The sequence below is a fragment of the Gasterosteus aculeatus genome, chromosome 15, assembly GCF_964276395.1.
Source record: "Gasterosteus aculeatus chromosome 15, fGasAcu3.hap1.1, whole genome shotgun sequence".
Lineage (NCBI taxonomy): Eukaryota > Metazoa > Chordata > Actinopteri > Perciformes > Gasterosteidae > Gasterosteus > Gasterosteus aculeatus.
In genome coordinates this window covers 3,043,148-3,068,516 of record NC_135703.1, presented here as the reverse complement: position 1 = coordinate 3,068,516, position 25,369 = coordinate 3,043,148, and the positions used below count along the sequence as shown (strand labels likewise).

Genomic DNA, 25,369 nt, shown 5'->3' with positions numbered 1-25,369 from the left:
ACTGCGGAATGACGTCCCGGCAGGTCTCAATTAAAGCAACTTAACGTTAAGTAGGTTAAGAGTGATTGTGGACCCAATTAAGGTTACTTTCAATATAAATCATGTAGGTGTTTAATAGTGTATCTTAACCTTCCAAAAACTACATATCTTTCGGTTTTCTAAAACACATTTAATTTGTGTTCGGTGATGAATCATTATTAGCTAATAACGTTGGTTAGCTAAAGGAAGTGTTAGCATTCTAATGCTGTATTACGTTAGCATTTAATAATCTTCTTTAGCATAACTCCAGGGTTAGCTGAACTAACTTTCATAAACGAAATCTACTTCTGCTAAAAGTAAAAAAAAAATTAAATCACAGTGAGATGTAATAATACTCGTTAGACAACTTTCCGATTGACTAAATTAAGCTCTCACCGTGACGTTTTATTAGCATGTTGCTTATACAACAAAGCTAGCGGACTAGCTAAATTAGGCTAACGTCACACCATTAAATCACCAGCTCCCATGAAAGAAATGCAATAACGTTAACTGAGCTCCGACCGTCTGCGATGTGCGCGCCACGTTTTCCCCTGAACCGCGCACGGTTTGTCTCAGGAGAAGCGGAGACCTCCCGCCGGTGCCTCTCGGACTGTACCACGACGCGAGTCCCCCCCCCGCCTCCCCTCCCCTCCCCTCCCTCAGCCCGGCAGTGGGCCGCTCCCCCCCGTCTTCCTCGCCCGCGTCTTGTGGAAGCCCAAACAGAACATCATGGCGATCGATGGTAAGTAAGGCCAATAACATTCTCCTCTCCTTAGTGATTAACCACCAAGCCTGGAAAATAATTAGTGTCACGGGTGAATCCTTCAGAATAAAAAAACAAAAAACAAAAAAAACGGCACACGTGATTTTGGGAGAGCGGTTTGGCTGTGCTCGCTGAAAGTAGTTCATTTTTAATGTTTTATTTAGTATTTCTTTTGAAGCGGGGTTTTATTCTGCTGGCCGGGACACGCTGGTGCTGAAAGGAACAGCTCCGCTCCGCCGCGCCGCGCTCACAACGTTCAACGGACACCGAGAAACAACCGAATGGTTCCTTTCTCTTCTCCCGGTAATCGAACCCACGTCAACTCGCTCCTTCCCTCTCTGCCGCTTTACAACTTGGGCCGATGGGGTCCGAGTGTTCCTCCAGTGACCGCCGCGTTGGAGGCGGACTGAGACCCGCCACGGAAGCCCCGCTCCTCGGCTTTGTAGGATCCAAAGTACCGAGTCCGGCTCGTGGTTACCTCGTGATGAGATGGTCCTCTGTGTGTCTGTGTGTGTCTCACGGACCTGTGGTTGCTCACCTTCATTCTGCTCGTGTAACTTTGCAGGTCGTAAGCAGCTTTGGTGTTTATTCAATCAGTTTAAGTATCATAATGCGAGGACTTCATAACGCTCAATTACAAATGGGCTGTTTCGCAATAATAAAGAGAGCATTTTTTTATCTTTTTCAGTCAGACACTGCAGTCATTTAATTTGTGTTTCCCAAAATAAATCAATATCTGCAGCTTGCCCTTTTTAAGTGATGAGCTTTAAATTGTTGAATTTACTCTGAAACATTTCATTACGTGTCACACGGAATGACGCCTTCGTTTATAACGAGACGTCAGATTCTACAACTAAGTTTCCCAGCCACAACCTTTGCAACGTTGCAATCCCGGTACATGGTTTACATCTGAACCACTAGGCCAGTAGCACCCCCCCCAACACCCGTAAAGCTTCAAGGTCTTAGGACGAAGAGAGTAGGAGGCCAAGAGGAAACCACCACTGGACCACCGATGGTCCAGCAGGAGACTCCTCCGGTGCAGCAACGCCGACAGTTTAGTTCATTTGGTTTCAACCACAGCTGAGTGTTTTATTTTTGTGTTGTTTAGCATTACACTTTTAAAAAAAGCTTTCTCACAGCCACACAGACTAATGTGGAGCACCGGATCTGTCTGTTCTTGTGATGTTCCGATGGGTGAACATCATGAGGTGTCACAGGTCTGACATTTTAGAGGGCCGAGGGATGTGGTGCTGGTTTTTTTTGGATGTGCAATAATCAGTGGTGTATTTTTTCACTGTAGCGAGTCTGTGTGCGTCAGTCATCGTGGCCGAATGTGGTCCCGGAGACACCCAACTTTAGCGGTAATTCTGTCTGTGGACAAAGGATGGCACCTGTGCAGGACCGCTGCAGGTGTGTAGTTGAGAGCCCGGTGAGTGCAGGGCTTGAAGATGGCCGCGGTCCGAGCAGCGGCGCCGGCGGCGTTGCGCTGGGAAGTGGAAAAGGGGCCTTGTGTTCATTTGGCATTTCGGCTGGTGTGATCCGTTCATGGCCTAAAGTTTGAAAAGTATTTTAATTTTCAGTTCAGCTCGTCTCCTTTAAGGTTTTCATGTAGCTACTCCAGAAGTTTTCTGTGTCAACATGGTCTCAAAATAGAAAATAGATTTGCCTCTCTGACCAACTCTGGCTCACTTACAGTACAACGGTTTATTGGTGTGCATTGTCACTTCCACGTAAAAGAAAAATGAAACAATGATTTCAATTATCTATTAACATGACTTATTTTTTAATTCACAGATTGCTCAAATTCAAGTACATTAAAAAGCCAAATGGCTTTTTAAATTTCGATTGTTTCTATTAAAGTATCTTAGATCTCCTTACAACAGTTTAAGGAAACAACCTTGGGTTCGACTCAGAAAAGTTTAGCTATTTAAAGACTTTAAGTATCAACTGACATTCAGCCGAGCAATCCAACCTGTGGATTTAACTTGTTCAGGTTGTGGTTCATCTCTGAACCATTATCATCCTAAAACCATTATCAAAGCGTGCAGCCTTAAATTCCCAAAATATCACAGCTCCTGTGGCTAATTAATTGGATACACACAGCGTGCACACCGGGAAGAAAAAGATCAATGAGCGTCTTCACCGAGCTAATATGAATTGCAGTAATGACACATGTTATATCTACATCCACTAAGTACAGAGGAGGCAGAGCAGGATGAGCTGTGGATTTGTGATGTGCTGAAATGTCAACAACAAAGAAGCTTTTTTTAAGGCTGACATTTTGTCAGGATTTCTCTCAAATCTCACCAAAGCGTCATTTGCAATCTGGTGGCTTCGTCAACCAGTTGAGCTGAAGCCGATAGGACGTGTATGGTAGAAAGAAATACCCCAAGACAAGCCAGGCAGTGCGTTAAACCACGTTGCTTCCTGTCAAAGCCATATTATGTTATGTGGGAATAATAACCAATGTGTCTTTGGAGCATTTCAGCCATGAAACGCTGTAGCTGGAATAGAGCATTACTCTCTAAACCGCTGAGCGGCAGCCTTGATTATTAATGATGTGGTTAAAGCTCGATATCTTTGTATTAAAAATGGATGAAATGACTGATGGCATAGTGTAAAATGGTGCTTATTCCCCTCAGCCGCAGGCTGAATCCGGTGAACCCACTGACCGAACCTGTGTGGCATCAAAAGCAGGCCGGGCAGATCCGGGCAGATCCGGGCAGAGCCGGGCAGAGCCGGGCAGATCCGGGCCCGGCCATTTGGAGAGCTGATAAGTGAAGCGTCGTCAGCAGCAGACTTGTTTGAGTTGTTCCAAAATGGCCAGAATAAATGAATAATGCAGCTTAAAGTATGCATAATGAAGATACATGTTATCAAATGTAATATTTAGTCAATCTGGCCCTGCGGAATTTGTCCCAGCACAAATACACAGGAAACCGATTAGCTGGAAGTAAAGAAAATATATTTTTCTTAACTTCTATATCGCTGTTTGCAGCCCGGTGCCGTTATTACCACTGAGCGACTGAATATCCTGGTTCTAAATTGGGTACATGTGGGTTTGCGCGATCTAAAAATAAGGCAACAGCTAGCTGCGCTTCACAAAAAGGTGTATGTGAAGCAGTGTGTGGTGTGTGTAATGTAGTGCGGTGTGGTATGTGCAGTGTGTGCAGTGCTGCTGTAGCGCGTCGGCCACTCTATGGACTCGGATCGGGCTAATCTCTGGCGCGCCGTCCCCTCCACTCACTGCCGGGCTCCGTCTCTCCCCTGTGGCGCCTGTTGTTATGACAACACAAACACGTTTGATTAAACCAACCTTCCCTCTGCCACTTCCAAGGAAGAGAGCGAGCGGCTTCTATGTTAACAGCGTCCGACAAGAGAGTCTGTAATCGAGGGGACGTGAAGGAATACAAAGACACGCCGTAGGACCACTGGCTTCTCTTTGTCCCTTTGTCCTGTCCCACAGCCTGCGACAATGCTAGCATTAGCATTGTCACCACCGAGCTGTCCAGCTGACCCGAAAAAAAGGCAGATAAAAGGGTCTGACGTTTGACTAACAGCTTCGAGTTCGGGGGCCAGAAGTTTGTTTCCCATTGTTCTTCTCGCTCCCCACCGACCTCAAACAGTCTGCTAGCAGGTCATCCGGCTTCCTCGGCCCCCCTTTCTTTGTTGCGGCATCGGCAGCCTGATTGGAGGGGGCCGGTCCAGGAGATCCATTAAAGAAACTGGGACAAAGCCTTAAAAACAACGGGGCCAGGCCCCCCCTCGATTTAGCTCGCACAAGCGAGGCACAAAGTGTGTTCACAGGTGTCCCAGGTGTCCCCGACCAGTTGTCGTGTTTTCAGTAACCGGCCCTGTTGTTGTCACAGCTCCTCAACAAAGACTGTCACTCACCAGGGAAGTCGTTTACTTCAATATGACATCGAGACATTGGGAGGTGAAGACGTTTGAAATGAGGCGTGACAGATCTTGTGAAGGTCACGTACAGGAGGACATGTTATTTCTGATGTGTGTGGGGAGTGAATGAGGAAACGGGAGCTTCCTCCCACACGCAGCTGCCGTAACCGACCCGCTGGACAACAACGACTCGCAGTTGAGATTGAGATTTTCAAATGGTACGAAGGTGCAACAAAAAAACGTGCTTTGAAAGCTCCACCTGTGGAGGGATCCTCCAGGCGGAGCTCAGAGACCAGGAGGCCCCTCACAAGTGTGAGTAACAGAATCCAGTCCCAGTTACTGTCTGGATGGAAGCCCTCGCGTCACGTTTCACACCCGAGCTTTCCCTCGGTGCCGCACCGACATGCATGTGTTTCAGTCACTTTAGCGGACTAACTGTGAGTTTGTGCACCCCCCCCCCACCCCCCACCCCATCAGATTGTCCCGTCCAGTCTCTGTCTGTGTCCTACATGCAGGAATCTGTGTTCCATCACGTGATGTCTGCTCTGGCTCGCTGTGGCTCATTGAAACTGCATTGTCTTTCCAGGTGGCGAGCGTAACTGTGGAGTGCATGAGCTGATCTGCGTCAGAAAAGGTAGGGCAGATCAGAGCTCTGGCAGGCCGACCTTTGCCCCCCCCACCCTGCCCTTCTCCTTATCGTGCATTACCAGTCGTCCTCGTCCTCCCGTCCCACTCACCGCTTGTGTCCCTTGTTTTTTGTTTTTTTCTGGAAATGACAACTGAGGACGTTCAAGCTATTGAACAAAGCAACAAAAAATAAATAGTTGGCCTGCACTGATGTCACGGAGATTGAGTCATGTATTGTAAATAAATGGAAAACATATTTGTCCCTATTTATTTAAACTAATAAGCCTTTTAAGCACCAGTCAGAAAAGAGTACATGGCCAACCAACATGGTCACCATTAATAATGTTTTGTACGTAGAACCATTTAAACACTGGTATCTGTTTGACGTATGGAAGAAGTATGGGAATCACAAATGTGGATGTATAAACACATGAAATCCCATGTTATCTTTTAATCAGCCAGTAGTTCTCTCATATTAGTCTGTAGAATACATATATTTTCTTTATTTATAACAGTTAAGCGTATAAAAAATCAATCATCCATTTAGGTAAAGAATACCCAAATGAAGCATCCTTCACTTCATAAGAGACTTTGTTTGCAACCTTTACTCTCAGGACACGTTGTGCTTCTTTTTTAAGGCCACGATGATGCCGCTGCGGCAAACGTGAAGTTGAAACAAGAAGCCTTTTAGAACATCCGGCTACCTTTGAGGAATCATAATCCTGCGTGTTGAGTCAGAGCCCTCCGTGCCTCTCTGTGCCACGATGGAGGTGTCACATCCCGGATGGAGGGATGAGCCCCCTGTGGCTTCTCTCCGTGTATGAGCCCCCGAATCGTCTGTCTGGTTGTGTGAGTGTGGGTACATGTTGGGGGATTTGTGTCGGTCCATTGGTTGTGTGTGTGTGTGGACAGGTCTGTGGCCACACAGTCAGTACTTTGCTTCGAGCCATTGTACGACCGTGTGTGGGAGTGTGTATGGGAGGCTGGTGAGAGTGCTGGTGGTGTGTGTGTGTGTGTGTTTTAGTTTTTTGTGGTTTCGGGACGGTTTTGTGCTTTTTGACATTCAACATGGCAACTGTTACCATGCGGACAGAACCCAACAAAGACATCACAGCCCCCAGAACCTCAGACTACAGCACGTTTACATCCTCGCGTGTACAATATGTATGATCAAAAAACACCACCATGCACAGCACATCACCTTGAAGCAGCCATCCATCATTTTTCCTTTTCCTCCCACATACATACCTGAGTCCGGTCGCCATGGCAACACGGTCAGTTTAGTAACCGCGACGTCCTTTTCCCCCCGGCAACGTCCTCCTGCTCCTGGAGGTTCTCTAGGTGTCAGATCAGGAATCTGTAATAACGGTGCCCATCTATTCAATCCAGTTCTACTCTTTACACTTGAGTGAAACACTTTTAGTCGAGATGAAACCTTCCTGCCCCCGATGAACCTTCCATTTGCTAAACACAAGGACGGGTCACGGTGTCCTTGGGCGGCGTTTGGACACTCCCTTTAGCTGAATGTCAAAATACAGATATAGCTGTTATTTTCAGCATGTTAAAACACCTACTGGGGGAGACAGTGACGTTAACATGGCCTCTCTCCCCTACCAGCTGCTAGTCACTCCTACATCTCCTTCCATCCTCAAACCTACACCCTGAGCCCTAAGTCCTTAAAATGATGTCTGCCATTGTTCTTCATTTACTGTTAAAAAACCTCACTGTGACAAATGTATTTAATGAAGATCATGTTCTTATTTTTTTATAAATCATGTAATATTTGACTTATCAGGCTAATTTTCAGTCACTTCCAGTCAGTGAATGCAGGTCAGGCGAGGATCCAAACGCTCAGAATCAACAGAGCGCTGAGTTTCTGTTGAAAATGACAAAGTAAAATGAGCAAAGCCACACGGACAGCGCGTCACGCCGCTTTGAGCGCTCCTCCGGCGGCGCCTCGTCCCACGTCGAAATGCAAACGCGCAGTAAAACGGAATATTGTACTCTTAAGACAGGAAGCCAAGGGTAAAGAGAGAAATGTTCGTTTCCCTGTTTTTGGGCCAGTTGGGGAATTAAAGAGAGCAGGATCCCGCTCCATCTGTGCTGTGAATAATTCAGTCAACGCGGCGAGGCTGGTGCGGTGCGAGCAGACCGGCGCTCCCGTGGGACAACGCCTCCCGCTCCCACCTCATCACGTGACCAAACGATAATCAGGGCTCATCGCTCCTTCTTCTTTTTAAGCAGCCCTCGCTACGTTACAGAAACGAAACAAATGCAAAAGGGAGTCAGAGGGGAGTCCGGTCACTTGTTGCGGGCATTGTGTGGATATTATGAATAACGGAAAACCACATAATTGATGGGAAAGTAAGATGTCATCTCAGTACGCTTCCTTGCCAAATGAGCTCATTATCCTCCATCTGCCAAGACAGTCGACGGGTTAAATGGGACAAAATGGACTTTGCATGCAGTGACTTCCGCGCTGCGAAAGGCTTCATACATCATTGTGAATGAGCCCAGCAGTAATCTGAAGAGTCAACGCTCTATTCTTCCTAATTACAAGAAAACAATTGTGTTGTAACCTTTCTTCTTGTTTCTCCTTTATCACTTCTCTGTACTTACAGGACCTCTGCACCTGATTGTTGCTCATGTAGAGAATCTACACACATACGTATACAGTATGCGTATGTCTTTTTTTTATTGTTAACCCTTGATTCCTCCACATTATCACCAGTTCAGGGTTGAAATAATATCAGTTTACTCTTCATGAGGAAGACTGTTAAATCGGTCATGTGCTGTCTTGTGCGCTTCTTCTGAGAAAGGAAACCTTATGATATCATCAGCTTCTGCTCATGGACTAAACATTTGTAAAAGAATGTAGTTTCAAACATGTGGAGAGTCAAACTAAATGATGCCACCTGTAGCATTGTTATATTTTTGTAATATTTATATCCGCCTTGTTTTGGTTTCCCTCATAAATCCCTCAACTTTATGGATGAAGTCCTAAAGAGTTTAACTTAGTCGTAAACAACCCTTCTGTGTGTTGTATGTTATTTGGGAATAAACGACGGGAATGACACCACTGTGCTCTCACGCACATCCTCTGGTGGGGAGAAATGACGCATTAACTCCTTTTTAGTGTCATGGAGCTCTTCGGTGTGTTGATGTGCGACAGCGTGTGAACAGACTCCCTCGGTGAGGACGTACGCCGCCTCCATGAGGGCGGTGGCAAGGTCGATTACGAGGTGGAAGGTCACGCAGATGCGGCGTCCTCTGTGAAAACGGCTCCCTCTGGTTGTCTCCATCGGCTCTAGTCTGCTCTGAGCGGGTTTGTTAGCGCACCGGAGCGAACGTCCCGTCCGGTGTGGGCCAGTCGGCGCTGCGTTTGATGCGCTCTGATTGGCCTGTGTGTCTGGAGTGACTCTGCACCTGAACCTGTTGCTATGGCAACAACCCAGTTGTGTGTGTCTGTGTGTGTTTGTGTGTGCCTCTCTCTCTCTCTCTCTAACGCTTTCCACGACTTGTTTCACTCCGTCTTAAACTGGTGGAGAGTCACTTGCATGTTTTTTCTTTTTTGAGTGTGGGAGTGAAAACTTTCATTTTACTGTGAAATTTCATCACAGACCAACCGCATTTATTTGAATACTTTAACAACCCCAAGGAGGACACCATACTGCTGTACACAGTATGTCCAGTTATATCCACAGGAGATATGATGGTTTATGGCCACAATAACTTGTCTTGGTTACCAGAATTGGTGCATTTCCAGCAGCAGAATTACAGCCGCAGTTAAACTAATAGCAGCATTCGGCGGAACACATTCAGCCACATTCTAGTTCACCAAAATGATGAGCTGACGAGACTTTCTGCATCCCAGTCTCTCCAGAGGTGCTGGGGTTTCTGACCGCCATCGGACTCTTCATCATCCTCGTCACCCTCCTGTTCTGGTACCTCAACAGCAAGTTGGCTCTGGAGAGCCCAGCGAGCCTTCAGTGCCTCGATGACTTCAGGAAGAAAAACGAGCCGCAAGGTGAGCTCGCGGTCCTGCTCAAAGGTACACGGTACATCTAAGTTAGCTCCCACCTGGCTCGTGACCCTCGTTTTACACGTTTTCTGGTGAGTTTTGGCATTTTAAATAAAGAAGCATGACTTTGAGGATGACTTTGGATGATTTGGAGATGTGTATCAAGGTACAAAAAGGCGACAGGCTTTGGTTATATTTAAATATATTTGAATACTTGCAGTTTAGGCTACAGATTCATAACGGTACCTCGGCCCTTTCTTGAGAGCTTCCACGAGAGGATTCAGATTTCTGACCCCGGAGTGAAGTCGTCGCGCGGATCCGTACGACCGCCCGACCTCCGCCGGGCGACATTATCCGCCGCCAGTGGCCTTTTCAACCCCCGCCGCCGCTGATAGATGTGGGCTTGTTTACCTGTCTTCCATCCACGGGGCCTCGGGGGTTCAAAGGGCTGGTGGCCCTCAGGGGATCCCACGCAGGGAGTTTGCTCTGCCGCCTGCTACATATTCAGTTAAAAACAAAGGCAGGCGTGTGAAGCGGCGAGGCAATCGCTCTTGGTGTCTTTCGGCGCAATGAGTGATGAAACAAAACCACGGGACAAATGCAACAATTCAGTTTTTATCCTCTCGGTTACGTAATAATTCTCTGCTCTTTTTGACAAATGCATAACCTTTATCTTTTTACTGAACGCTCTTGAAATGAAATGCGTTTTGGGAATACAGTCAGTCTGAGGCGAGATTGCTCAGTGTGCGTCTGGGTGAAGTCGTCCTAACGCTCTGCTGCCCCTTGTTGGAGCAAAGGTGGAGCTGCAGCTTCACCCGGCTGGGCGACGTAAAGTAAGGATGTTGTACGGGCGGCTTTTATTGAAAGTCTAGAAGATATTAATTGTCTCTCACCTGCGGTTTAGAATTTATACATTGTTTTTCATTACCTCCTCATTAAAAAATCCCATGTAGCAGTTTGCCCGATTACCAGAGACACTGAATATTCAGGTTTAACAGAGATATCATTTTTCCAGAGGTCTGCATTATAAATAGCCAACAAACTTGCATTCCACAATTTATTCACTTCACATTATTACTTATTCATTTTTCTATAAATATTCTTCCGTTGCATAACAAAGCTCTTTGTTGCATAACGTGTCAAATCACGGCAGAGCTCCATGGCAACGTCAGTGACGATTACTCCCTTCCTTTATTTTTCTGGTCTTTGTGTGACTCAAAATGCACGATTCAACGTCCAATGCTTTGAAGGCGCTACTTTAACATCTGGCTCACATCTGTTTTTACGGTTGTAAGCACCTCGGTTGTCACAAATAATCAGCATTCCGTACCTGCAGGCTTCCACCAACCGGATCGCACATGACAAATATTGCCTGACACGTGACTTTTATTATCAGAGCAATTAATCACCAGTAAGACCTGGAATAACATCACAGATTTATGCAATCCTCGTAGACATGTGACACCAGCACAAATCCAGAAAGGATTTGTTTGTTCTAATCCCACTAAACTATTGATGGCATCAGGGCGATGCTGTCTAGGTGTTCTCTGTCGCCGGTTTTTCACGTACATCTCAAGGACACATTCAGCATCTCCGACAAAGGAAAAATCTAAACATCATCGTCCCTTTGAGAGACGATTACATCGCGTGTCACGACCGTCAGAACCGAACAACAAAATGAATCACGACGCCTTGTGATTTTTCTCACTCAATTCAACACACACACAAAGCAGTGGCAGGATAATTTAGATCATTTGAGGCGGTATAAATGAATTAAAATACATAAAATAGGATGTGAGTGTGAGTGTGCAGATGTCTTTTTAACTGCATCTCCTTAACAAAGCTGTGACTGAATGATCAGTGGCGCTCCGTATGAATGATCCAATCAGCAACAGCTGCCACGACCAAACGCCCTGAATGGATGAATGGATTTTATTAAACAATAACTACTTTTTTTTCTCCGCAAAATGTATATGCCACTACCACAATAATTCAAATTAGTTTGATTTAATGCCATTTGTAAAACTGACATTTTATTTTTTATTTTTTTTAAAGAGTGTCACCTTAAACGCACAGGGGGAATTTAAAGTGTTCATACAAGATGAACGTATGATTCATGACATCAAAAATCACAAAAAGAACGGAATAAAACACCGATAGATATATGAAATCTCTCATTATTGTTCCTTTCAAACAAGTTTAGTTTCGGTGAGTTTAGAGAACCAGTCTGACACGTCACCTTCACGTGAATCAGCTCAGCAGACTCCCTGTGACGGTCTGGGGCCAGTAGGGGCTGCCAGTCCGTCCCATAGGTCCGGTCCGGTCCCAGTACCCCAGCGAGTAGAGGTTGGGATTGGGATTGGGATTAGGATTGGGCCGCGGTAACAGGGGCCGTCTCTCTTCGCCCCCAAACAGGCAAGGCCTACGCCGACGCCGACCTGCAGGACTCGTCGTCGGACAGCGAGGACGAGCTGATGGGTCAGTATCAGGAGGCGGTCAGCCGCTCACAGGGCCTGCGGGGAGGAGCCAAGGCGCCCGCCAACGCCAAGCAGGCGGGGGGCTTCCGCTGGGAGAGCCGTCCGAAGTACAGCCCCCTGACCGCCGACTACAACGGCTACAGCAGCGACGCCTCGGCCGACGCCGGTAGGCCCTCAATCCAACTGGGAGTTGTATTTTATAAGATCATCGCCATTCATTATCAATTCCCGAGATTTCCCCTCCGTCGTCTCTGCAGTAAGCTCGAGCCACGTGCACCGACTCCTCTTCACCTCGGAACCGACGTACACAAACGCACCACACACACACACACACACACACGTGAACATACACACTCACTGGCAGTTAATCCAGAGAGGTGATCAAAGCGAAGCTCCCGTTCAGCACACTCTCCGTGGGAGTGTTGTGAAACAGTCGACTGTCTGCATAATCAGCACAGCCGCAGCCTCCCACTTCTCTCCTTTTTTTTTTTTTTCTTCTTTTGATGCATCTCTGTTTCCCATCTGCCCGACTCTCGCCATCACAAGGCGTTTCACCGCAGCGGAGGGAAGGCGGGTTCTTCTTTTAATTCAACATTAAGCTTCGAGAACGCCGGCGCGCCGACCTATTTGGATCGGATGTTTGTGTGATGCGCGCACACACGCGCACACACACACACACCTCCTGCGCACCCTGGATGCGTATCAATCATTTAGCGCGTGTGACACACTTAGGACTTATCTCTGGATGCGCTGCGGTCGTTATGACGATGGATTCATGGGTTCAGGTGGAGGAACTGAGTGGATGAATTCATTGAAAAATAAACTCCAGGATGAGATGTTTGAGGGAAAGGAAAGGAACAGCTGTTATTCATAGCTTGCCGCTCACTGGTCCACTTGTATAATCTCATTTAAATGATTACAGAAGACAAAGGTAACGGAGAGCTTTAGTGGTAGGTGTTTGTTTTTTTAAGCCGAATTAAGGAATCAATAAAAACTGTAACTGTAAGGACGGATGCAACAGATTTAATGGAGAACAAAAACTGAGGCGGCGATGTCCCCGTGCGGAGCTGCATCAGACCTTCACGCCGTATTTTTATTTGGACACAAACAAAGACGGAAATCTGCCGCGTTAACGTCTGCCGGTGCTTTTCAAAGACAAAAACAACCTAATCATCGCCAGGGTCCTCGGCCTGTGAATCACCAACCCGCTCTGCGTTATATAAGACCGTAGCTTCCAAGTGTCTGGCACCATCTATTTATGGCAATGTTTGAATGTGTGGCTGAGGGATAAACAGCGCCTGACATGCTCCTGTCTCCATTAGTAGAGAAGCACTGAGCGAGGTTGTCGTTATGCAAGGGCTGCGAACGCTGCGTGTCTCCCCACGACCGCTAGATGGTCCTTGTCATCCTGCAGATTCGGGGATATTACATAAATATATTTATGGTCATTTGGGTTGCACACGCAGTAGAGGAGTGCGTCATCCCCAACACACCACGGCCTAAATTAATTGATGTGGTGGTTCGGAGACTCGGAGGAGCAGTTTGCTTTGACACCGAGCTGATGATACAGAGCAAGATTATTCCTCAAAACACATGATTGTACATAAATCTAAACAGCAGGTCAAATGGAATGTAGTAATTATATTCATTGTTTCGTTACTCACTGAGACTCATATTTGAAGAAGCAGGATTTAATTCCATTGATCAATTAATGAGAAAATCATTTCAGCTAAACTTCCAACCCCATGTCAACCAGACTCATTTGTTCCCTCCTTTCATCCGCATAAAAGGCCCAACCAAATTTAATTGTGAGGCAATTTAAAAGATCAAAAGCAAAGACTAGAGGGAAGTCTGAAATATTAAGCATGAGGTTGTGTGGCACAAACGCGCTCTCTGCTTCTGTTAATCACCTCAAGACCCCTCGCATGTTTCATGCAACAAATCACTGATTGACTTCCCAACAGAACCAGGAATTTAACTGTGTTATTATATTCTTAATCCAAGGCCACCAGCTCTTTTAAGGATACGACCATAAATATGCAGTAGTACTGTAACTTTTAATGACATTTATTTCACATAAGCAAACAGTGGATTTTTTCGGGGGGGGTGTTTTGTTCAGTAGCGGTCAGTGTCGAAGCGGCCGTGATTTGAGTCATGTATGTGCCCGACAGCAATCATCTGAACTTAGTTTATTCATACAGCAACATCTTATCCACATAAAGTTCCTCTGTTTGTTTCCTCGAGTCAAACAGCCTCAAAGGTTTGGAGGATTATATTCAACATTTTAAAAGCTGATTATTCCATTAAGGGAAAATCGGGTACGTTTGCATTTTCTCTAAACTCGTTTGGATCATCGGATTATTTCTAATCAGTTTACTTGTAATAAGCAACGCAGTAATCTGATCTGTAGTGCACAGAGGAAGTGGAGCGAGAACGCCGCTCATCCATGACTGCACTTTGGCAGAAAGTATTAGCGGTTCGTTATTTTCCTCCCTGAGGTGAGGCTTTGGTGGCTGCGCTTTTCTCTCCCACCAACCCGTCACGGATCGGCAGCGACCACGCAGTGACCTCACGCCGGTCCACGCGCACCCGGTCACTCCTTCCCTCCATTTCAATTACAAACAACCTGCCGTAAAACTCAAATGGAGTCTGCGCGATTCTCTCCCGACTTCCCACCTCCCACCCAAGGAATATATCATACATGTATCATACATGAGGGCAGTTGTGCAGAGGCTGCGGTATCCGGAACAAGTGAGAAGGAGCCATTGGAAGGACAGTTTGTGGACCGGCTCTCTTCTCCGGGGCCCGGTCGCTTTGCCGCGTGAATTATTTCGCTGTCTTAGAAGCGCTTCAGTCTAAATGATTCATTGAACGTAAATGGCGGCTCTCACGATGTCATTTCGAACAGGTTTTCATTATGTTAACGTTCGTCTAATAGACTCTAAACAGGGTGTGCCTTCATCCTACTCCCAGTCTTTATGCTAAGCTAAGCTAATTGCATCCTGACTACATCTCCGAACTGCACGCGGACACATTTCCCAAGGTTGAGGTTGTGCAGCTTTGACCTATAAAAGTATGTTTATGAGTTATCACCCGCTGGAATGTGCCACATAAAGCCATTCCTTTAGCCCAGAGGCGTTTGCTGCTTGTAATATTAATAGCTGCTGATTGAGGGGCCACTCAAGGCGTCGGTGCTGAGGACAGTGAGGTGCTGCTCTGCTCATTTGTCACCAAAGATATTTATACCCGAGTCTCGCAGTCAGGATTCACAAAAGCACAAAATGCTTCCCTACGCGTCGAGGTACAACGAGGCAAAACAAGGCGACTGGCAGCACAGAGGGGGTGAAACCCTGCGAAGGAAAGCGGGATGGGGGGGGGGTTAGACGAGAGGAGGAACTGTAACCGTCCCAATTAGCGGGCTGGAGGAAAGAGGGGTGCTTTTACACCGCAGCTCCCATCAAATCAAACGCCCCCCGGCTCAGCAGAAGAGAAAAAGTGGATTTGCTCCTTTTTATCAAGGCCTGCGTGACACTTAGTTAAGACTCCACCGTGCCGCTGTAACGTGATACTTTGACGCGGCGCCTCCTACTGACATTATTAAGAGTGAAAGTTTCAAGAACTCGGGAGAAAGCTTACGTCACATCACAGCGTTGGCTTTTCCCAAAAGTTATGGAGACAATAAAAGGAATAAGGTTTATCTTCATCTTTTTGTTTTCTTTATTTCGGGGCGCCAGTGTCCCGATGGGAGTCTCAGCATCGGCTTCTCGCTTTTTTTTTGTGAATCCAAATTGGACAATGGAGGCATATTTGAGAATGCAGCTGACAACACTATTCAAGGTTCTTTATAAGTGGCACAGAGACTCTCAGCGTAGCCTCGTTCACCGCCTCGCAGGCAAACTGAATCATTTACAAAGGTGAGAGGCATGAAATCGCGGCAGATTAAGAAGTATTCAGTTTGGTCCTTTAATGGTGCATATCTGATGTTTTATTTAGGTTGTGCATTCACAAAATTCCTCCCAGAAAGCACATCATGCTCACGAGGACAGGCAGAACGTGTGCCACTTCAGAGAGCGGAAATGAAATGTGTGATAAATTGCACACAGCGGCGTTCGACTCAATGCTGAAGAACTGCATGAATGATAAATATGATACGAGCATTGAGGAGCGGCCACAGATCAAACCTTAATTTACAGAACGGTAAATCAAATGGCATGGCTGTGCAGGAATACATACATATGAATGTCTGTGTAAAGCTTCACTGTATGTATCAATAATTCTGTAAATTCATCGATTAGTGCAAAAGAGGCCAAACGACGTCAGCGTCACACAAAGCCAATGAAAAGCAAATGAACGACTATCCTGGTCGCTGGCTGTTAGGACTCATTCCTGCACCGCTCTATCACAACATGCACATACGTACACGTTTAGCTTATAGAAAACTGGTGAAGACGGCAATAAAAACACTACTAGGTTTCATTCATTAGCCCGTCTCCCAGTGACCTTTTCTCTCGTTATCTCCGCTGTTGTTCAAAGTGGATTCAGATGTTTTGGCCTGTTTCAAAACCAAACAAATACTTATCAGCATGTTATCCAATAGTCTTCCCTTCATTCCCACGCCAAAGCTGCACTCGCTTGGACCCTTTTCACCTCTCAATCAATCAGCCTCTGGGCTTCTCCCACCCTGCAATACGTTTCATTTTGTCTCTTTTTTTTTTAATGCTTTTTCTCGGCATCTTCTTGTTGTCTGAAGCCCTTTTGAGTTTGTGTACAAGCTTTGCTCCACCAGTATAATTGCCTTGCTTACAGCGCCGGCTGTGGCTGCGATGCAGCTCTGTGAGGCGCTGCTGAGGCAAAGTGGGGCCTCGACCTCAAAGTTAACGGCAGAATAACATTGACGAAAGAGGAAAAAAAAGTCTCAACAACGCTGCAGCATTTCTTTCACTTCGCTTAAACCGATGTGCGTGTGGCAAATTGCCTTCTCTAGTATAAAAATGAATCCCGATCCTGTTGCTGTTGCTGAGAGGCTGGTTGGAACCTTCAGACTCGCTGTGGATGTAAAGTCGAGGGATTACCAGTCGACAGGGTTCATCCTCTGCACCGAATTTCACCAAGTAGTTAAAAGGTGCTAAATTTGATACCTGGAGCGTTAATGTAGCACTTGTGTTTGATATGGCGCAGTTCACTTGGTACAATCCCGAACCGTACGTTCTTGTGACCCCCCCCCCCCCCCCCCCATCTCTCTGCCGGCGTCCCCCCAAACCAGCCAACTGCATCCAGAGGATGAGACGAACGCCGCCGCTGGACGAGCTCCAGCCCCCTCCCTACCAGGACGAGAACGGCTCCCCCAGGATGTCCTGCACGCTGTCGGACCTGGGGGACGCCAAGTGCGACCTGTCCTACACCAGCGGCAGCCCCCGCCTGTCCTTTGGCAAATGCCCCAGCGAGTGCAGCGACGGCCCCGAGAGTTACCTCAACAAGGGCTACGAGGAGGACGTACCCAGCGACAGCACAGCTGTGCTCAGCCCCGAGGTAACGACCACCCGTGCGAGGGAGGGGGAACGGGGGGAACGGGGGGGTTTGTATTCACCGCTGAGCTTCTATTCGGTTTCTCCAGAACATGTCGGCCCGCGGTTCAGCCGCTCGGCTGCCGAAAGGTTACGACCCGGATGCGCTGGCCAAGCACGGCACTCTGGACGCGGTGTTCGACTACGACTCGGAGGACCAGCAGCTGGCGGTCACCATCATGGCGGTGTCGGATCTCCCCGCCGCGAAGCGCACGGGCAACATCTCCTGGCAGGTCCACCTGGTGCTGCTGCCCACCAAGAAGCAGAGGGCCAAGACGGGCATCGCCAGAGGCCCCTGCCCGATCTTCACCGAGACCTTCCACTTCAGCCACGTGGAGTCGGAGCTGATCGGCAACTACGCCGTCCGGTTCCGCCTTTACAGTGTGCGGCGGATGAAGAAGGAGAAGGTGCTCGGGGAAAAGGTGTTCTACCTCACCAAGCTCAACCTTCAGGGCAAAGTGTCCGTGCCGGTCATGTTGGACCCCTGCTGTGCTCTCCCGGTAAGTCGGACCAGAGCCTCGTGACTAATGGAGCCTCCACCGACCTTTCATGTGATTAGGTAACATTTTCTGGATGACGTTATAATCTCCAGCGTGAAGGAGCAGCTCCTTTTGTTGTATTGTTGGTTTAATGTGTCTGACGGATGGTTGGCACTGCGTCCTTTTCACATCAGAAAATAAAAGTAAATTTAGTGACGCGGGCTTCTTTCTTGAGAATCAGATTTCGAATACAAGGAGGAAAATCAGCATCTCAAACCACAAAGGACATTAGTCATGTATCCAACGAGGAATTGGTCCTGTATTGGTTTATTTGGTAAAAGAGCAACATACGGTGTCTAAAATGATTGAATACTGCACCTCTCAAATGCTATTGGTGATATTAGGAACTAAAGAGGAAATGGGGAAAAAATAAGCATTGGTGTCATTGCTATTAATAGATCAATAGAGGGATTTGTGGACTGTGTAACGCTTACTAGTGAGTCCTTTCCCGAATGTTTCCAGGGCGGTGAATCGCAGGTCAGCCTCTCGGACACGACATGCAGTGAAAGCGCCTCATCATTCCAGTCAGTGAGTCAGACTTCCACACCAGAGATCCTCGTGGGCCTGGTGTACAACGCCACGACAGGTCGGCTCTCCGTGGAGATCATTAAAGGCATTCACTTTAAAAACGCCGCCAACAAGCCACCCAGTAAGTACTCTAAAGCGTTCTGTTTGAGTTCTCCCGTCAGGAGAGCAGTGATGCGTGTGAACCTTTTTCCAGGAGAGGGATGGGGGGGGTTGAGCCTGAGGGATGGATGTCTAGGCAGCCAATGTATGATGTGATAACGCCGCTCTAATCTGCTTCTAAAGCAAATGTCACAACCATTAACATTGATTTGCAAGACCAAACTTCAATCATAATGTTTGGATTAGATTTATAATAGATGATATGAATAGATCTCCCCTTTAATCACTCATGCCAAGTGTGGTCAAACCGCTAAAGACCTTGTGTTGGATGCATATGAACTGCTTTTTGCTTTAATTGTACCAACTAAGAGGAAATATTCCCCGGCTGAGAGATAGTCGGCTCTATCTCAGCTGCACCGCCTGCTTTTCGGTTGCCCCTCATGTACCGGTTCAAAGACTCCTGTTGTTGAACTCTGTGAATGTTGTTTGGCCCTCTGACCTTGTTTCTCTTTCCTCGCATTTTCTGTTAAGTCTGCACCTGAAGGTCTCGCTCCTTTACAACCGTTTTGACATCTCGGTCCGTTGTTTTTTCTTACTGCTGTCCAACCCTTGTTGTCAGATGGGCTGTTCTGTTGTCTAAAACACTTGATAGGTGGACAGGTTTATATAATCAGAGGTGAGTCTCTGTCCTGCCGCAAAGTGACGTGTGATCGCCGTTGAACCCGTCTTCATGGATGCAGTCGATCCAACACAAGGCCCTTCCAATGGTGCCGCTGGTAGTTTCCGTCTTTCCCCAATTCTAAAGGTGGTGTCAAATCAACACCGCTTCCCCGATGAACACGGGCGTTACTTCCCCGTCTTCATCGCTACCCCCCCCCGCACACACACACACACACACTTTAAAATGGAAACACTCATCCATGAAGATGGCCGCCTGCTGTAAAGCCCCGCCCCTTGTGTTTGCGTCCTGCACCCCGCTCTGGCTACCTGTGTCGTGTCACTCCTCTGTGTGCGTGCCCGTGAGGCCTGCGGGCCGTCCCGTGTTTCCACTCCCGAGCAACGCTTGTCACGCTAACTCGATCCCGTTTGCTCGGTGGCCGCCGGGCAGCCAGAAGGAAATGCCACCGCTGGCTCAGCGGCACGCTTTGGGCATGCTTTGGGTGTCGTTTTTTAAAAATGTTCAGCTTTGCTTACAACAGAAAATAACAGAAATGGGAGTTGTGTGGCAGAGAAGAGCAGAAACATTCATACAATAGACCCCCGCGCTGTCCTCCCATTAAGTGCCGCGTTTCTTATCCTCATTAATGTCTCCTTGAGTATCTGCCGGATTTTGGTCATGTTTATGCTTCCCTGAGGAGCTTTCACATATACTGTCTATAAATTGCGTTTTGGAAATAGTCACATCTGGTAACACTGACAAAAATGGAATTTTTTTCTTTGTGCAAAATCCTTATGAAGGCCTTGATTGACTTTGTGCTCCTCACAAAGTGGAGCGGTGGAGAGCAATTTCAGAGCTCCTTCTCTGCCATTTCAAAACAGTGCCGAGCCGCCAAGTCAAGTTAATCATCAGTCGCAGCCCCTCTCATTCAGCCACAATACCAAAGAGCCGTGCATCACCGCCGCTGACCACTTAAGGCATCCACGGCTCCACGGAGCCCATTCAGCAGCAGTCGAAAAAGAAATCAAGGCTATTTTTTTCACTGTGCTTTTATGTCAAAGAGAGCAACTGAATGTGTGATTCAAGGCGGGGAGCGAGGCGTTGGAAGGCAGCTGGCACTCGACAGCATGAAAGCCTCTGCAATTCATTCCTTATACTCCCCCTTTAGACAGGAACATAATGCACGGCGTCATTGTGGAGTACGGCGGTAGACGAGGGGCGAAACACTCTCAAAGAGACATTGTGATTGCCAGTCTTCCCTCCTTTGCGTTACCGCTGGATTTGTGGCTTCAGTTTCTCTCCTGATTTCTGCAAGGAAATGAGGAGGAAAAAGGAAACCGTGAGCGCTGAATCACTCGATGGTGCCGGTGGGGATTCTTTTTTTTGTCTTCTCTTTAAACGAATGAGACTCATTTGGGAACGATTCTCTGGGAATGTGCACGCATTTAGAGTAGAGTAGAAACGGCGGGGAGTGTCACACAGAACGACATCATCGTCAGCAAACGTGTCCAAAGATGACGTTTTCTGATCGATTTACAAATATCCGCTGCAGCTTTTGGATGTGGATGTCATGAAGTGTTGGAGTGACACACACCAGTCGCTTGGTGCATGTGTCATTTGTTCGCAGCATGCACGCGCCCCATTTTTGGACGAGGCCGCCCAGGAGCTCTAAAAGTCTGTGCACGCGCGACGCCGCGACGCCGGCGTTATGTCAAAGTCAGAGAAAAGCCACAGTGGCTCCTGGAGGGCCGTCCTGATGAGGAACATTCATTCTACAGGAGTCGTATTGCGAACTTCTTCCACGCCATTTCTCATCCTCAACAGGCTCCCCGACATCGGGCTAGACGTGCAGTTGTTGCATGGCAACAAGACAGAAGTAACGCCGCATGCACGCTTTGAATTCTCGCTCTCTCGCTATCAGGAACACACACACACACACACACACACACACACACACACACACAGAGTAGAGTGTGTTTGATCAGAGGAAGAGAAGAGAAAAAAAAAGGCACACTATGTCGGAATGATCCCATACATCAACTGCTGCAGCGGCGTGATTACAAGAAACCTTTGTGCGAAAAATGGGTCACATTCTGCTGCAGAGAGAAACACAGCTGCGGCAGGTAGAAGCGCTTTAATTCAAAGCTAAATGCGTGAGGATTTAGCAATAACGATCCAGCACTCGCCTCAGGTGCCATAAATAAAATAAAAAAACGAAAAGGATCTCTAAAGGTTCACATCATTTCCCCTTTAATAGTTTCCTCCACCTGTTTTCTCCCTCAGATACATACGTCAAGCTGACCTTACTGAACTCCATGGGCCACGAGATGTCCAAGTGCAAGACCTCCATCTGTCGAGGTCAGCCCAACCCCACCTACAGGGAGACCTTCGTCTTCCAGGTGGCCCTCTTCCAGCTGTCGGACGTCACGCTCATCCTCTCCGTCTACAACAAGCGCAGCATGAAGCGCAAGGAGATGATCGGCTGGATCTCGCTGGGCCTCAACAGCTCCGGGGAGGAGGAGCTCACCCACTGGACTCAGATGAAGGAGTCCAAAGGACAGCAGGTGTGCCGCTGGCACAGCTTGTTGGAGTCCTAGCGGCAGGGGGTTCAGCGGCGATGGAGGAAGGCCACTCGCCGCCTTTCCGGCACAATCTCACCGACAGCCATCGATTAAGTCATAAGGCCTTTTCCTTCTCGTGGATCGCCTTGTAAGGAACGATAGGTCTCTGTAGACGGCACTCTGTTTTTATGTGTTGGAGCCGTTCCATGGGCGCGGCTCTGGACGAAGCTGTCCTCATTTTGTTTAATCCAGCACAAACCGACCTTTTATCTGACAGGTTCCCAACATGCAACTTGTTCGACAGGTTTACGTCACGACTTTAGGGGTCGACCGAGGGCAAAGTTCCCTTTTGAGAAGCCACTCACCACCTCACTTTGCACCGCCGTCGCTAAAGGCCTTAAACATCTCACCGTGCTGAGCGTAAGGCAGCGCTGTGCGGTTGTTGTTGCTGGTGTTGTTAGATCATTATTTGGTTTTGAATTTCTTCCGGTGTCTGTTCTCGTAGAGAGAGGTGTGGCTAAATGAAGCTACGCCATTGGCCACATATTAATCACAACCACCTCTCTTTTCTTTGTTTTTGGAATCTGGATACAATTTAGTTGTTTTCACCTTGTTGTTAATGCCTCTGTTTTTTTCCCGCCACATCCAAACGTTTCTACTTCATCAACTGTCTCCTGCATTAGAAGTGACCGATGAAGCGGCGGCCATGTTGGGTGTCGGCGGATGTCAGAGACCGCAGCTGAATGAGATCGCTCTCACGGATCCGCTCGGGCGCCGCGTCTCTCCCTCGTCTGAGCTCCGGCGGAAGCAAACAAAACATCAACTAAATCACTTTAGACATCCGTCGTCAGGCAAATCCAATTCGCGACATACGACCTGACAGCGGAAGTGTCGCGGCTGATGTCGACACCGAGCTCTCTCGGATGACATTTGCATTTCACATTGTTAGATATCTCTCATAAAACAGCAGTTTGCGGAGGCGCTGACAGACTGACGAGTGTTATATTTAGAAAAAGACAAAGTAGTTTTGCCGCGGTGGTTTTGTGTGATGTTGAGTTTCCATCCACAACTCAAAAGTCACACGCAACGTCAAAAACATATTCAAAGACGTTCAACAATAATAACGCCTGCCATGTCATGTGACCCGCCGCCCCGCTCTGGTGCTAACGGGGGCTGTGGCTGCTCGCCTTGCCTTACGGTTACGCCACTTTACAGGTTTCTGTAAGTGTGGACTCACACGCTCAGAGCGCACACACCTGCACCCATGATAACAGAAAGCACCCACGGCACCCGCCCTGCCTCACCCGGGGGGGGATTTTTGTTTTTTTTAGCCACGGCGACTCCCCCGATTCCTGTCGTTTAAGGACAAACGGATGATGCGTGGACTCCTTGCTGTGCCTGTAGTGAAAGCTCGCTTTGTGCAGTGTTTACCGTGTGTGTGTGTGTGTGTGTGTGTGTGTGTGTGTGTGTGTGACTGGAAAGGGGCAGTAAAGGGGGGCTCGATGTAGGTAGTCGTTGCATTTTTCTCGCTGGCTGTGTGACAACTTCTGAATTTATTCACCCACTTCTCGATGGTTCCGCCGCATACTTTATATACAGTAAATGTTTTCATATCTATTTTTGTATCAATAATGACAGTTCCACAGTGGATCAGATGTTAACCTGCAGCTTTGATGCGTTTTTTTTTAGCGCAGCCTTCACGGCGGCGGCGGAACACAGCTGGTGAACGAGAGAGATGCGTCCCATCATTTGAATCCTACAGTAAATATGATCGGCCCGGATCCTCCGCCTGGACTTGAGTGAATCAATCGTTGTGCGTGTAGTCGAGACTTAGTAGTGAAGAAGTTGCCTTTTGAAATGTGGATTCTCATTCATGTGCCACCCAACACGTCCTACGGCTGGCGTGATTACAGTGACTTTGCTAACAATCTATGGAAGTCAAGAACTGGCCAAGGGGATTTTAATCGCAGTAAGTAACGGAATAGCTAGAGGTGAACTCACTAGTTTACCACTTGATTTGTAGATTTGAAGAATGTGTTTTTAAAATCTCCGCTTTAAAAAGATTCAAGCGCAGACTTAATTGCAAGGGTTCTTTTAGGGTATTCGAGTTCAGATGGGCAATCGCAACCAAAATTAAAAAACTACAGATTCAGCAAAGAAATTAGGTGGCTGACATTTAGTTGCCAAAACTCAAGAAGTAACTTAAAAACTTTCATCCTGATCCTGAAATCTGACATTCAAATGTTAACAAACCTCCTGATTGGAGACGGACGCTTGTCACGTTATATTTATTCAGTAGGATTAACATGTCTTTTATTTGTGGCCGCTGTGCAAACCAACGCACGGACCCGGCGAGCGCCTCCTAATCATTCGCCAGATGTGTTCCACTGATTCGTTTTATTTTCTAACATTATGTCAATGCTTTGCGGTTCATTTTGCATTGATAAATGCCGTTTTTTTTAATGCTGGTTGGTGATTCTTGTTCTCTTTGGAAACCAGCGAGGGCGCCGGTGCCTTACTGTTGTTCACTAAGCCACCTTGTGTCACAGTGTCTTAATGTACTTCTTCTTGTACTTTTCTTTGTAATTTGAATTTGTAAAATATATTACAAGTTAAATATGATAGAGAAAGTTTATATGTGATATTATTGTTTTAAAAGGATCAAAGAAAAAAAGCACTTGTGTTGGAGTAGTTTGTTCTCCGTCTCATCGCACTCATCCACCCAAAAGCAACTCCACCCACATTCATATGAGAAAACATCCACTTTGTTCTCCACGCGCTCTGCGATATCTGTTTGTAAAGAAACGTCCCCATCGACGGTAAACAACCAACAGGTGGAGCAAGTATTTCATTTTGCTGCTTATTTCGCAGTGTTTTGCCAATTTGACCTTCAATTTCACACACACGCAAACTTTGAATTATTCTTTTGTTTGACAGCAGACGGCCTTCACCTCGTAAGACGGTGTCGCATTAAACCCCCCCATAATGTTACAAGTGGCCGGTGAAATGAAAAAGAAATATTTAAGGCAAACAAATATTTTTAAAAGAAAGATTTTAACAACATGTGGGCTACGAGGGGAACTGTGACAGTGGCGTCAGTTATGCGTAGGTACAAACATCACCTGGATATTGAATATATATCGATCACACCTTCCTGATTCGAGTCCAAATTAGGAAGGCATGACAACAGGGATACACTTGGCAGCAGCGTTTCCTCTGCTGATCATTTTGTGAGGTGCATCTGATCCCCCAGACGGATTTATTACATATAATACATATCATGCCGTAGGTTTTTGTTCCCCTCTGCAGAGACGTGTCACTGTGATGTCGCCGCTGCTTTGTGTGATCCTGCCACTAAAATGAATCTCCGTGTGGTAGTTGTAGCTTTGAAGCAAAGGTAAAGAGAGAGGAGGGGGTGGAAGCAAGATCAGAGGTACTGTTTTTACAATTAACTGTGTTCTCCAGCACATTCCATGGCTGAACACAGAACAAAGGGCCCAGAGGGAGAAATGCTGGAAAATAAGATTCAGTGGCTGCAGCTGAATCAAAGGGGAAATGCATGACAGATGAGAGGGGCTCGCTCCCTCCCCTCTCTTTGTCGGTCACATCCCTGCAGA

General features: G+C 47.2%; 1 protein-coding gene across 4 annotated transcripts; it reads left to right on the top strand.

Annotated features, from left to right (window-relative positions):
* On the top strand, positions 1–24,427 carry syt14a (synaptotagmin XIVa). 4 transcript variants are annotated; one of them, XM_040198894.2, is made up of 9 exons: positions 1–760; positions 5,265–5,312; positions 9,180–9,332; positions 11,742–11,969; positions 17,067–17,332; positions 17,418–17,867; positions 18,369–18,555; positions 19,153–19,209; positions 21,475–24,426. In XM_040198894.2, the coding sequence occupies exons 1-9, from the start codon at positions 748–750 to the stop codon at positions 21,786–21,788; spliced, it is 1,716 nt and encodes a 571-aa protein (XP_040054828.2). In that variant the 5' UTR covers positions 1–747; the 3' UTR covers positions 21,789–24,426. The 4 variants fall into 4 exon arrangements, with proteins under 4 accessions (XP_040054828.2, XP_040054833.2, XP_077945531.1 ...); XM_040198899.2 differs by lacking the exon at positions 19,153–19,209 and having other exon boundaries at positions 21,475–24,427; XM_078089405.1 differs by lacking the exon at positions 5,265–5,312 and having other exon boundaries at positions 683–760.
* Positions 24,428–25,369: the final 942 nt, after the last annotated feature.